The sequence below is a fragment of the Oxyura jamaicensis genome, chromosome 5 (genome assembly GCF_011077185.1).
Source record: "Oxyura jamaicensis isolate SHBP4307 breed ruddy duck chromosome 5, BPBGC_Ojam_1.0, whole genome shotgun sequence".
Lineage (NCBI taxonomy): Eukaryota > Metazoa > Chordata > Aves > Anseriformes > Anatidae > Oxyura > Oxyura jamaicensis.
Genome location: NC_048897.1, coordinates 39,441,220 through 39,454,115, shown reverse-complemented (window position 1 = coordinate 39,454,115; position 12,896 = coordinate 39,441,220). Strand labels below are relative to the sequence as shown.

The following is a 12,896-nucleotide window of genomic DNA, read 5'->3' as shown; positions in this document are numbered from 1 at the left end:
ATTTCTCAGTACCTTTACTCATAGCTGCACTTCTTTGTCTCTTAGTGCATGTTATTATTCACCTTTAGTCTAAAACCTCTTAGGTAAACCTCTGTATCTTTAGAGGCTGTTTTCATTTGTTATTCTGAAAAGCCTTCAAAAGCCCAGCTGCTATTTTCCAGCTGGTAAACAACTCAAACAAATATTCTAGAAGCCTAGATCTAGATCTAAACTTGTACTGAACTGCTCTGCTTAACTTTGCATGGGTGAGAGGAGGCAAAGGAGAGAAAAGGGGAAAGAAAGAATTTGTAGCAGCTCCCACAGCCATGCAAAATGTAAAGCCTTGGTTCAACACATCACCTGCAAAGAAAAACCCCAATCTCCCCAGAAGATTCATTGATGCTTCCTTTAAGCAGCAATTGCTGCCGCAACCCCCTGCCTCCCAAGGGGATGCTCCTGCGGGCTGGCAGCTGACTGCATGGGTCCAACCTTCAGGTATAAGTATGCTCTGGCATACTGGCCTGATGTGTCTTTGTCTGCAATTTGGTAGTAACTTCACGATGTGCCAGCACACACACACAGAGCACAGTGCAGCTGTTTGTCTGTCCACCCGTCACTGCCTGCCAGGTCACATCAAACTGGCTGGGGACGCTGGGTACCACCGGCCCCAGAGCACCCATCTCTGCCATTACATCCCCATCCCTACAGCAGCTCTCAGCCACTGTGAGCACCAGTGCTATTGCTTTGATTTTAAGGTTAGTAGTGAAGTCCCCAGCAATTGTCCCTTATTAATGGCAATGTAGAGAATTAAGAAATATTGGATAATTTAAAACAAATACGCCAAATAAAAGCTATTAAAAGTCTGGTGTAGAGGAGGCATGATGTTTCTGTGCAAAATACTGAGATGAGATCTGGCTGCAGCATGCATCCAGCTGTCTTTTCCAGAGGCTTATGTCTAGTATATGTATGTGTTTAATTTTACTCATTTCAGTAGTTCTAATGTACCTAGTCAGGCTGTTTACACAAGTTAATGATGCATGTGAAGTATTTGCTAGAGCAAGGGGCTGGATTCCCAGCAGGAGATTGTGCAGAAATGCAGGAGGACTCTTATGACTGTTATAAGCAAAGACAGGGCTAGGCCATGCATATACAGCAAAAAATCAGGTGCCTCCCCCCCAAAATTGTCTTCACTGTTTGCTCTCCACCATTCCTAAAGTAATAACACTTGTCTGCCCTGGTTAATGTTTTCTAGAGGACGCTTTGCTTTCATAACGCTATTTAACTGTATAAATAAGAGAGGGAGCTGCAGGGTAGTCCTGGTGAAGACAGCAGGATCCTTGGAAGCTGCTGTAAGTAGTGATTTTTTTGTTTCCTATGGAGACTTCAAAAGTGTATCCTCCTGTTGCATGCAATTGATTTTAAGCCTTTCCTAGGATTGTACCTTATATTGAAATCTGTCTTAGCAATTGTTCCAGTGATAAAGAGGCTTATTTGGTCAGCTGGATACAAAGCACATAGGCACTGCAATTTAGGCATGGAGTTGCCTGCATGTTGTTAGATGGCTGGCAGGAAGAATAAGAATGTAGAAGCCAGAGTGGGGTGCCTAGTTGTCTTGCAGAGAAGCAAGGTGACCTCTGGAGACAACAAAACCTAAGCACCTAAAGGAGGTATCTCCTGCTCTTTCCTGCTAGAGGGAACAGGCTCCACTTAATTCCAAGCCTGAGGATGGGTGCCTAGACCTTGATGTAAATCCTTTTTGAGTAATTCTGCTGATTACTATATTTAAGGCCTATGCTAGGGAATGGGATATCTGAGGTCTGTTCCCTTTTAGATGAGATATCTCCTTGTTGCTCTAACCACCAGATTACAGGAAAATTGAGAAAGAAAGAAGGAAAAGGTATTCTCCACACACTCAGGTTATGTGAGATCACAGTAAGGCCAACATGTAACATTCACATACCCAGAGACTGAGTAGTGATAAAGTGCATGTTGGAAAGTAGAAACTGGGAACCCAGTCTGATCTGTTCTTGGGACAGTTTGTGTTTGTGCTGAAAAGAAATCTCTGTCTCATCTGACTTCCCTAACCACTGCACTGGTCCTTTTTTATTAATTTTTTTGTTCTCTGCCTCAGTGATACTTCATCTGTGAGTGTGTGCAGCAACTCAGGTCCAAGAGCAAATACCAGAAATGCCCTGGTAGCAGATTGAGAGCTCAGGTTCACCTGTTTACACATAAAAGAGGTCTAGAAGTGGGTGATGCACTTCCTGGGTGAGCCCTTTGGTGCTCAGGTGTCTTGCAGAAAATGGATGACACTGGGAACAGCTCTGATTTGAGTCCCTCTATTCCCTTCTGCCAAGTTTTCTTTGGATTTAATTGGTCATGTTCAAGAAAATTTGGCAAAGGGCTCAATGTTTTAAAGAAGTTCCTAGAAGTTTTACCCAAAAGTCTCACAAGGAAGTTTATTCTATGCAAGGAAAAGCAACACACCCATGTATTTCATTTTTAAGAATACTGTAAACTTGGCTTCCCTGTTTCTATTGCAAAAGGAATTACTTTTAATGAAATGGTCACGGTGACTGGATTCTTTGCAGAACCTGATACCCTTGGCTTGTGCTGGCAGTCTTCTCAGGGGCCTCCAGCAAGCACAGAGGCATCAAACTGTGAATCACATGTCTAGGTAATCAGTCTGGAAAAGTCCCTGAGCAGGTCGAGGCACATAATATGAAGTACCTAGAGAGCTTTCAGGCCAGCCAGGAAAGCACATACTAGTTTGTGGTGCTCCTGTGAGTAGGCAGTCCTGGACAGAAGGTTTCTGAGATCATTTTCTCACACACAGATGTGACTAGTCATCTTTCTTTTGTGACTTTTTGTGTGCTTGGGTTGATTTTGTCTCTTCTTTGGATATGGCCCTAAGAGAGTAGAAGAGTAGAAGAGAGTAGTTCTGCAAACACCAGTGGTGGTGGTGGAGTCATGTCTTGATGTGCCTGGTGCTCCCAGAGTGCAGCTTTCAGGAAAGAGATTTCTCAGATTTCCTCACTTAGAATCAATCAAGAGGGAAGCAGCACCATCTGGTGAGCAAACATCTTTTCTATTTCATGCTTGCATGTGTTTTTGAGTACTGCAAATGTTCATGTTTAAAATGACATTACAGGTGAGGACCCCTTGTAGGAGAGGCATGAGATGAATATTCATCTCCTGGACAATTACATGGGATTCTGAAGTTAGAAAATTATATTCAGGAGCATCTCTCCAAATAATAGAGACAAAAATCGGCCCTCAAATGGACAAATTTGTTATATTTACAAAGAATCAGGTTCTGTCAGTTGGAAAATTCAGTCTCACTCTGCTACTGGTCTTTTGGTAACTTCAGCCAATCACAGTTTTCTCCATTTTCTTTGTAGGACTGAGTGTCCAAAAAAGTACTGCTATTCTGGGTTTCACGGTAGGGAAGATTGTAATATATTCAACGTGTAATATATATTCAACAATGTTATCACCAAATCTATTACAGGTAAATTGCTTGAAACATCACTAACCTCCAGGTGTTGGCACATTCTTGTACAATTGTCTGTTTTGATTGAAAGCTCTTCACGAAAGAAACCTTTTCTTGAATACCACAAAGATATTGTCATTGCCTGACATAGATTTAAAAAAAAAAAAAAAAAATAGGCAGAGAATTAAATTAGTTTCCTTCCAGGCTATTCAACAAGTCTGTGTAAATTTGGAATTACAATGGAAGAGCTCTTCACTTCTATTCCCATGTTTGTGGGCAATCTGACAGATTGCCTCTTAGCAAACTTCTTCTGGGAATGGTATAAGTCTTAAGATAGGAAGCTTTTTTCAAAATTAGTTTCTTCTGATGGGGAATTCTCTAAGGGATTTTTCACACAGGATTCCATCTCTTTGTTTGTTTGTTTTTGTTTTTGTTTTGTTTTGTTTTGTTTTAATTGTTAGCAAATATGCTTGGTAAGAAAACGCCTAAATCATGGAGATTGCCTGAGAATCTGCACCTTCTGTTCCATATGGAAACAGTCTCTGTTTTCAATTTATCACACTGTTAAGTTATCAGTTTGATCACCTGCTAACCTAGCAGCCACGGTAATATAAACTAGAATAGTAAATATCAAGTATGAAGTAATAGCTCCCAGTCATATTCTAAAGGCATACAAGGATGCAAGTTCTATTGTAAAAGTACCTGTATTCTTTGAAGATTAGCCTAATAGAGTCAGACACATCCATCTTCAAGGCTTAAACAAAACACACACACAGAAGGGACCTCTACAAACTGCCGCTGCTGAGTCTTTCATAATCTCGTGATTTTAAAATCAACCATTACTGAGATTTTTGTGAGGGCTGACTCATAAGTCTCAAATGTTTGTGATTGGCCAGTACTGAGTAACAGATGGATGATTCAGATTCAGATTGTATTTAATTATCTGTGAATTCAGAGCTGTAATAAAATGAAATTAATTCCATGAAAGTTCATAAATCAAACACAAAAAGCAAATATGTCATAAATGCATAGAGGAAAAAATATAGGAAAAAAAAATCATCAGAAAATTGTAATCACTATTTTACAAAGCTACTGCAAAACCACGCTACATTCATTAGCTATAATTTTGAGGCCAGGTCAGTTAAAGTCTATATCTACTTTGCATTCCAAATAAATATAAACTTGCATTGCAATGTGCATATAGAAAATTCCATCTATATGCTGTGTTTTGTTATAGTTATGAAATGTGATGAGATAGGGAACAGGTGGTGACTTATGTTTCATTCCTTTGTATTCATGCTATTCTTAATAAATTATGACTGCAGCTGAGTAAATAATTCACAGTGAATAATTTATCCAGAGGCAGATTCTGAATCAGACTGCTGGATACGTGGAAATAGATCAGGTTCAGATTTAATGCTTTTGCCTGGGAGTTGATTTCTTTTCAAAGTCTGACTAATACACTGGATCTCTGATAGATGATTTTAAATATTCAGAACAGTTTTTATGTTGAGTTAGAAGGGGATAGATATATTGAGCAGTATCATTTCAATGTCAAAATCAGAGAAGGCCAAAATATAATTTAAAGCTACTGTGCACAGTAATTGAAAATGTAGAAGGCCAAAATATAATTTAAAGCTACTGTGCACAGTAATTGAAAATGTAGTTATCGAGAGCCCTTATGGTTCTTCCATTTGTCAATAACACAGTAGGTGTTATTGCAAGCAGGCCTGTTTTTAGAAATACTTGTATCAGACATGTAATTGTTTGAATACTTGAGTATAGCTCAAAAATGTTTTGTCATTCTTATGCAAGTCTAATTGTAACTGGATATTCAAATACTAATAAAAATTGCTCCCTCTGATGTTATGGAGAAATCAGGACCATGATGATAGCCCTTTCTGACCACAGTCTTTCAAGTTGAATCATGCCAGAACAGAAAAGTGCAATTAGTTTAATACGTCTCTCCTTGCACAAGTTTTAACAAATCTATTTCATTATCTCCACAAACTCATTGCAAGTCTCTCACCACTTCTTTGCACTAGGTTGCTCAGAAATGAGGCCTGCTGTGACTCCACGTTTCCAATGTCCAATTATAAGAGCTGATATAGTGTCAGCTCTGCAAAGGAATGTAAATACCACAGCCAAGAGAAATAGGCTAAGATAAATGTATTGCCCTTTGACCAGTAGAGCATGTGATAAAAATAAGGCCTTGTTTTTGTTAGTGTCATTGACTCCTTTTGTGGGCTGAAAACGAATCAACTCCAATGGTTTGGTTTGTCTACTAAGAAACAAAACGTTACTTCAGGTTCTTATTTAAAGTGTCACATCATTTTTATTCAGAAAGGAAGAGAACATATTCCTTAGAGACACAGAATTCTCTATCTGGTTTGCTGCTGAAGAATAGTCACCATCATTTGTCTTCTCTTGAAATAGAGGGCCTTATCAATCTGAACAAGTTTATTTAAAAATCTCCTCCATGTCTGTTTGCTCAGATTCTGTTTGTATGTAGCTACTGATTGCTGCCCACTCACATGAATTTCCTCTTTCTTCCCTTACTCACAAAACATCCAGAGCTGCTATGTGATGCTCTTTACAGGAATTATCTTAGACTATTAACGTCAAAAGCACAGTGGTATTGCAGCCCTCCAGTGGTTGCCATGGTATGTTTTCTGGTGGGACATGCTTTGTTCTCTGGCCTGCTGAGGGTGCTGTGTATTCAGCTAATCTACACCGAATTTTGCCTTTGTGGATGTATAGGGTAAGGCCAGAAGAAGAAGTTGTGGGAGATTTGCCAGGAGGCCTGTAGAAATAAATAAATAAATAAATAAATAAAACACCCAGCAAGAGGTGTTGTTTAGAGGAAACTGAGGACAAGAGAAAGACACAAGAACTTTTGTTCTGTGAAAATGACAGAATAATTATATCTACATGATTTATTGATTTACCCTAGTAATAGATTCTCTTTTTCCTCCATAGGATTTTAATGCAAGAAGATGAAGACCAATTTTTATGTATATTTGCTACTGGCTGGGCTTCACACTGTTGCCCGTGGTCAGCTTGTTACCAGCCACCATGATCCAAATGAACCTAAAGACCATGTGCATTACACAGGTGAAGCGATTGCTTGCCTCAAACTAGTGCCAAGCAATGCTGACTTTGCATTTCATTTTTTTAACAAGGTTACACTCGAGGAGCCTAATAAGAACATTTTCTTCTCTCCTGTAAGCATCTCCACTGCCTTTGCAATGCTGGCCCTAGGGGCTAGGTCAGCCACACAGACTCAGATCCTGGAAGGACTCGCCTTCAACCTTACAGAGATTCAGGAGAAAGAGATACATGAAGGCTTCCACAACCTCATCCACATGCTGAGCCATCCCGAGAGCGGGGTCCAGCTCAACATGGGGAGCGCTATCTTTCTAACGGAAAAGCTGAAACCACTAAAAAAGTTTTTAGATGATGCCAAAGCTTTGTATCAACTGGAGACTTTAACCACCAACTTTAACAATCCCACAGAGGCTGAGAAGCAGATCAATGATTATATAGAGAGGAAAACACATGGGAAAATTACTAATTTGGTCAAGGAAATGGATCCACAGACTGTAATGCTCCTGGCTACCTTTGTTTTCTTTAGAGGTAAGTCCTCCAGCATTCAGGTTCATGTCATTCATTCTAATCAAATGATCTCTTCAGTTCAGCTGCCACCTTTGGAAATTGTTCCAGGGGAAATTTGAAATGCTCTTTGCTGGGACAGAAGCCCCTCATAGCATGCTGCAGCCAGGTAGAGCAGCAGGGCCCTGCTCAGCACCAGAGCTGACAGGAGAGCCTGCAGGCTCAGCTCTGCCCATAGCAGCCAGGAAGCTCTGCTCCAAGACACAGCCTCCAAGCAGCCTCAGCTCACTTTCATGGGTTTAGCCATAGCTACAATTGCCCCACATTCTTTTAGTTTTCACTGAAGGAACTGAGATGAACACATGACCTATTCCTTTAAAAGTATCTCTTTAAAAGTGTGCAGGATTCAATGGCCTAATTTACTATACACTACATAATCCTATTTTTTCCTATTGGAGTCCTTGAAATGTATACACATTAACATATTTATATACAGAAGAAGCAAGTAATGAGCAGAAGAGGGCATTTTAAGGAACAAAGTGGAAACAATGCATTTCTGATGTGGGTTTGATGATGTGCTATTAAGCCTGACACAACAACACTTAGATATGAGATCCTACATTAATCTTATCTATAGATTGAGGCTTATGATTAAAGTCAATAAAAATTAAATGCATACAGTATATGAATGCACAAATGATGTCATGTAAGCCCTTAAATGACAACTCGTGGAAAGGCCACTTAGATCACCCAAAGAAAAAAGTAATGGAACCTAATACATGCTCTTGACCAGGAAAAAGATTCTTTCCTTACTGTGACATGCATATTAAAATGTTAAGTTTGAAAATTGTGAATTTAGCAATTGGAGGAATAGGTGAGTATAATTAGTTATATAAAATTCCATTTATGATGGGATGAGACATGATATATTCAGCTGCATTTTCTCTCTCTATGTCAGGCGACTGGGAAAAGCCTTTTAAACCAGAGAACACTGAAGAAAGGGAGTTCTTTGTGGATGCTGAAACTATTGTGAAAGTCCCTATGATGTACCAGACTGGCAGATTTGACCTGTATTTTGATGAGGAGCTGTCTTGCACCGTGGTACGTCTTCATTACAATGGAAGTGCTACAGCATTTCTAGTTCTACCAGCAAAAGGGAAAATGAAGCAGTTAGAGCAAGTGCTGGTCAAGGAAACCATCCGGGAATGGTCAGAGCATCTACTCCAGAGGTAATCTGCCAGTCAGCTACAGTGGCACCTAGATTAATAGTCTATTTTCTTTTTTAGAAATGCAAACACTACAGATTTGCTGATTCTGGGAACTGAGTGGGTTATTTTTGGCTTGTGCATCCTAGCTGTAAAAATCTTGCAGCTGGTTGGTATTTAACTATTCTCTTGTTGATGCTTGAGTGACTTTCTGCTCCCCCCACTAGGGTGGAGACCATCGTGATCAAGTCTCAGGAGTACCAAATAGCAATCCCGTCTTGGGGTTTCTAAAACAGTCTACTGACAGAGTGAGAAGGTGGCAATTCTAAGGCAAATCCCCTATACTGAGGTTTCAGCTAACGTGTTTTACCTCACATATGTCACTGACACACTGTGACTCAGACGTACGTCTAAACCCTAAATAAACCATAACTTAGGCAGTTTGTATTAATGCATACATACATAATAGGTCCTACACAAATATATTCCTTACAAGGGCCATTGCAGCACACAGTGGTTGTTATAACAGGCTGGTGATTAATTACTGGTGCCCTGATTTTCTGGCATTTTGTTTTTGAAACTATAAAAATCTAATGATGTTCTGTTAGCTCCTACCACTGAAACTAACATCAGCTAACACGTTTTACAACCTTGTTTGTCTGGGAGGGAAGAGATCTAAGCACCAGAAGATGAGTAATTTCAAGTTAATACGTGCCTAATTTACAAAGCTCTGCCCTGATTCACAACTAACAAGGCTTTGGAGTTCACACCCATGATTCTTGGTGCATCATTATAGAAATGCCGCCACAGTTAATAAAGATATAGTGGGCAGCAAATTGGATATGAGTTAATAATGTGATGCCTCAACTACGAAAAATAAAAATGTATTCTCAAGTGAAAAATCAGAAAAATCCTTATTTAAATAGATTCTTGGTGCAAGTTCTTTCAAGACCAACATATAAATAAATTCTTCATGTGAGAGGCTGTGAGAACCAAGTGGCAATTTCAGTTCTACTACTACATTGATGGTAGTATTAATAAGCATGGTCCCATCATCTTCTAATGAATGGGGCAGTATCATAGAAAGGCAAAAACAGTGGGGTTTGGATTCTGTTCATTTTGCTGTTCTTCCCAAGTTACCTCCAGGGAGAGACTCAGAAGATGTGAGCTACCAAAAGGGTCACCTACCTGCAGTAGGTGACTAGGAAGCTCTGAGGGTCCCTAGACAGCACATTCAGCAGAAAGTATACTAAGCAGGAACTGCTCACAGGTAGTCTGGAGGTGGTGTAAATCCCATCAGGAGAAACTTGGAGAATACAATTTGATCTCTGGAGCTGGACCAAGCATGTCTTGCATATCCACTCTATCTGTTCTTCACTGTTAAGGGCAGACTCTGCCTTTATTTTAATTCCATGGCCAGCCCATGGAAGGGAGACAATTAGAAGTTGGGGTGTCCTAGGGTACAGACTCTGCCCTGAACCATGTCAAATGCCACAGCTATGCCAGAAACACTGCTTTGCTTTGAAGTGCTGGGGTTTGTCACATTTTTGCCCAAGCAGACCTGTCTGTGCCTACTTCAAGTCCCTCCTTGCTTGAGTGACCTGGGCATCCACCTCTGTGCCTCATTTTCCCTGGCTGTAAAGAGGGCCTCTCATTACTGTTCGCCTTTGCAGAGTACTCTCATATTTGCTAAAGCATAACACATGATAGATATCATTATTATTATCATTAGTAGCAGTAGTAGGAATGACAGTGTCTGTATCACCATGAGAAGGGCCAGCAATCAGATTAGCACTCCTTGTACATTCATCGCTTGTACAGTCCCGTGGTATTTAACATCCATGAGAGTTACACAGCGTTCCCACCATCCTTTACCTCAGTGAACAGTCTGTCTTACCACCCTCTATGTTTCTCTTCTGCCTAACAGCAAAGTGAGACTCTACTTCCCCAAATTTTCCATCTCTGGGAGCTATGAAATAACACACATCCTTAGCAAGATGGGAATTGTGGATGTGTTCACTGACCGAGCAGATCTCTCTGGCATCACTGGTGCACCGGAGCTGAAGGTTTCTAAAGTAAGTTTGAGGCCACCAGCCCTCTCCCTCCTTTCACAAACACGTCCTACCACAGAGAAAGCTACACCTTGTGGTAGCATCCAGAATCAACAGCTAAACACAGCTCCCAGCTTCCCAGCTTACCACAGCCAGGATCACCCTGGCTTCAGTCTGTCAGTTTACATCTGAGAGGATTTTGGCCCTAAGTGACATTGGAGATCAGATTAGTTTGCTGCACAACTCTTTTCCAAGACCAAGATCAGACAAGATCTCCTGAGGTGTATCAAGAACATGAGAAAAAAAATAATAATAATAATAAAAAAAATCAACCCTCAGCTCCTCAGGAGGAGCCACTGGTGGTCCTGGGGACACCAAGGCCCGAACACCCTGCAGACTCAGTTTTGGAGGGGCAGAGCTGGTGTCCCCCACATATGCCTGAAAGTTGGCCAAGAGAGCAGGACAGCAGCATGGTCACCCCTCCAGCCTGGCTAGAAGCAAGCACAGAGCCCTGCCAGGGCTGGGGCCCAGCTGGGCATGGCCACCTGCAGGGCCTCCCCTACCCCAGGATGAAGAGGAGAAACTGGTGAGAGACAGTAGAAGGCACATGGGGGAGAAAGGTCAGAGAAAAACTCAAGATTAGGGGATGCAATTTAGATAAAACAACCTCCTTTTTATTATTTTTATTTAATTTTAACTTGGGAGAAAAGAACCTCTTTTTTATTTTTATTTAATTTGAGAATTCAATAGAGCATTATTTCTAGTGGCAGTTTATTTGCATTTGCCCAAATAATCTTTTTTCCTGCTTTTTAGGTGCCTTCTTTCCTTCTATGTAATAGGGCAAATAAAAGCATTTAACTCAAAGCAAGAACAAAGTCTGTTATCCTCTTTTAATTTGTCTCAAACAGCACAAGAATCTCTCACACATTTCAGAAGCATCTTGTCACCCAGGGTGGATTTCACTGTGGAGCTTACAAGTGGGATGTCCATTCTTCATCCAGTCTTTGCAACAGAAGATAAATAGTTTGGGACTATAATAATAATAATAATTATTATTATTTGTATATTTGTTAAGATTTATGTAGCTCTATCCTAGTCCTCATTTAAAGCAGATATGACTACAACACAGCCCACATCTCTACTGCCCCTGCGGATCCTCTGCAGTTGATTCTCCAAAGCAGGGCTGTGTTAAACAGGGTCTGGTTCACCACTCTGGTAGTTGCTTTCTTCCCAGAATGACTTTGTGTTGTTTGTTTTTTTTTTCCTAGGTTGTCCATAAGGCTGCTCTGGATGTTGATGAAAGAGGTACTGAGGCAGCAGCAGCAACTGCTGCTGAAATAATGACCATGTCCCTTCCTCCTGCCATTGAATTCAACCGTCCCTTCCTCATGCTGATTTTTGATAGAGATACAAACAGTACCCTCTTCATAGGAAAAATAGTTAACCCAACTATCACTAGCTGAAGTGACATATGAATTCTTTTTGTTATTACTGATTAAAGAAGTTGAGAAACTGCATGACACCATCTATTTTCATTTGTATGAGTTTAATATACAGTTCTTTTGTAGGAAGAATTTTCATTCTATGCTACTGTAGAAAACTGATGGTATTGACCATGACACTTGCTTAGGAGGAAGCAAGAAAAATGTTTTGAATTCATTTAACAAAGAATGGCTTTTTTACTTAACTGAAAGCCAAGGAAAGAGCTTCTAAGATTTGCCAGTATTCAGGGAGAGACATTTGTATTACAATGGAAGATTCCTGCTTAGCAAGTCATTGTCAGCCAGAATAGCAGACAAAATGATTAACACTTCTGCAAACAAAGCAGAAGTGGTTGCAATTTAAAGTACATAAGAAAGTAAATAATAGATGGGAAGAGTTGGATCCACAATACAAGGCAATGGGAAACTGAAGCTTTGAATGGAGTCAGCACTGGAAACGTGAAAAATTGTCTTAAACACAGGGAGAGAAACCTCTTTTCTCCACCATAAACCTTTTATCACTTTTAGCATTAATCTATCAGCAAATATTCCTGAGAGAGCTTCTTGTAGCTCAGAACAGAGCTGGAGGATCAAATCTGCTCTCCAGCCTGAAGACTTTGAACCAAGTATTGCCAATTCAACAGCCTGCGTGGGTGGTTGACTTCTCACACATGTACCCGTCAGTGGCCAAAAGGAGGATGTAGCTGGATGAGCTGGCAAGGTATTTGGACAGCAAGGTATTTGGACAGCAAGGTATTTGGACAGCAATGAGCTGGCAAGGTATTTGGACAGCAATTACACAACATGTTGTCAGCTGAGATTTGTAGAAAACACATAATAAGGGTCTAGCAAATTGTAGGTGTTTGAAGTGCCGTCCTTTTATAGCTACCGAGGTAGATCAGTAGATATCACCCCATAAGCAGGTTGCCTGACTCAGGGGGTGGTGGCAGCCACCCAGGTGGGACTTAGGGCAGCTTGAGCGAAGCTGGTAACCTCTTTCAGTAGACTTGCCTTGGCAGCAGGTACAAGAGCACAGTTGCCCCTTTTTTTTCCTACAGCCGTGTTTTTTTGGAAG

General features: G+C 40.6%; 1 protein-coding gene across 1 annotated transcript; it reads left to right on the top strand.

The window, feature by feature from the left end:
• Positions 1 to 1,215: 1,215 nt before the first annotated feature.
• LOC118168385 (alpha-1-antiproteinase 2-like) lies at positions 1,216 to 11,857 on the top strand. The gene is made up of 5 exons (XM_035328744.1): positions 1,216 to 1,328; positions 6,452 to 7,108; positions 8,043 to 8,313; positions 10,217 to 10,364; positions 11,609 to 11,857. The coding sequence occupies exons 2-5, from the start codon at positions 6,469 to 6,471 to the stop codon at positions 11,801 to 11,803; spliced, it is 1,254 nt and encodes a 417-aa protein (XP_035184635.1). The 5' UTR covers positions 1,216 to 1,328; positions 6,452 to 6,468; the 3' UTR covers positions 11,804 to 11,857.
• The last annotated feature ends 1,039 nt before the right edge of the window (positions 11,858 to 12,896 follow it).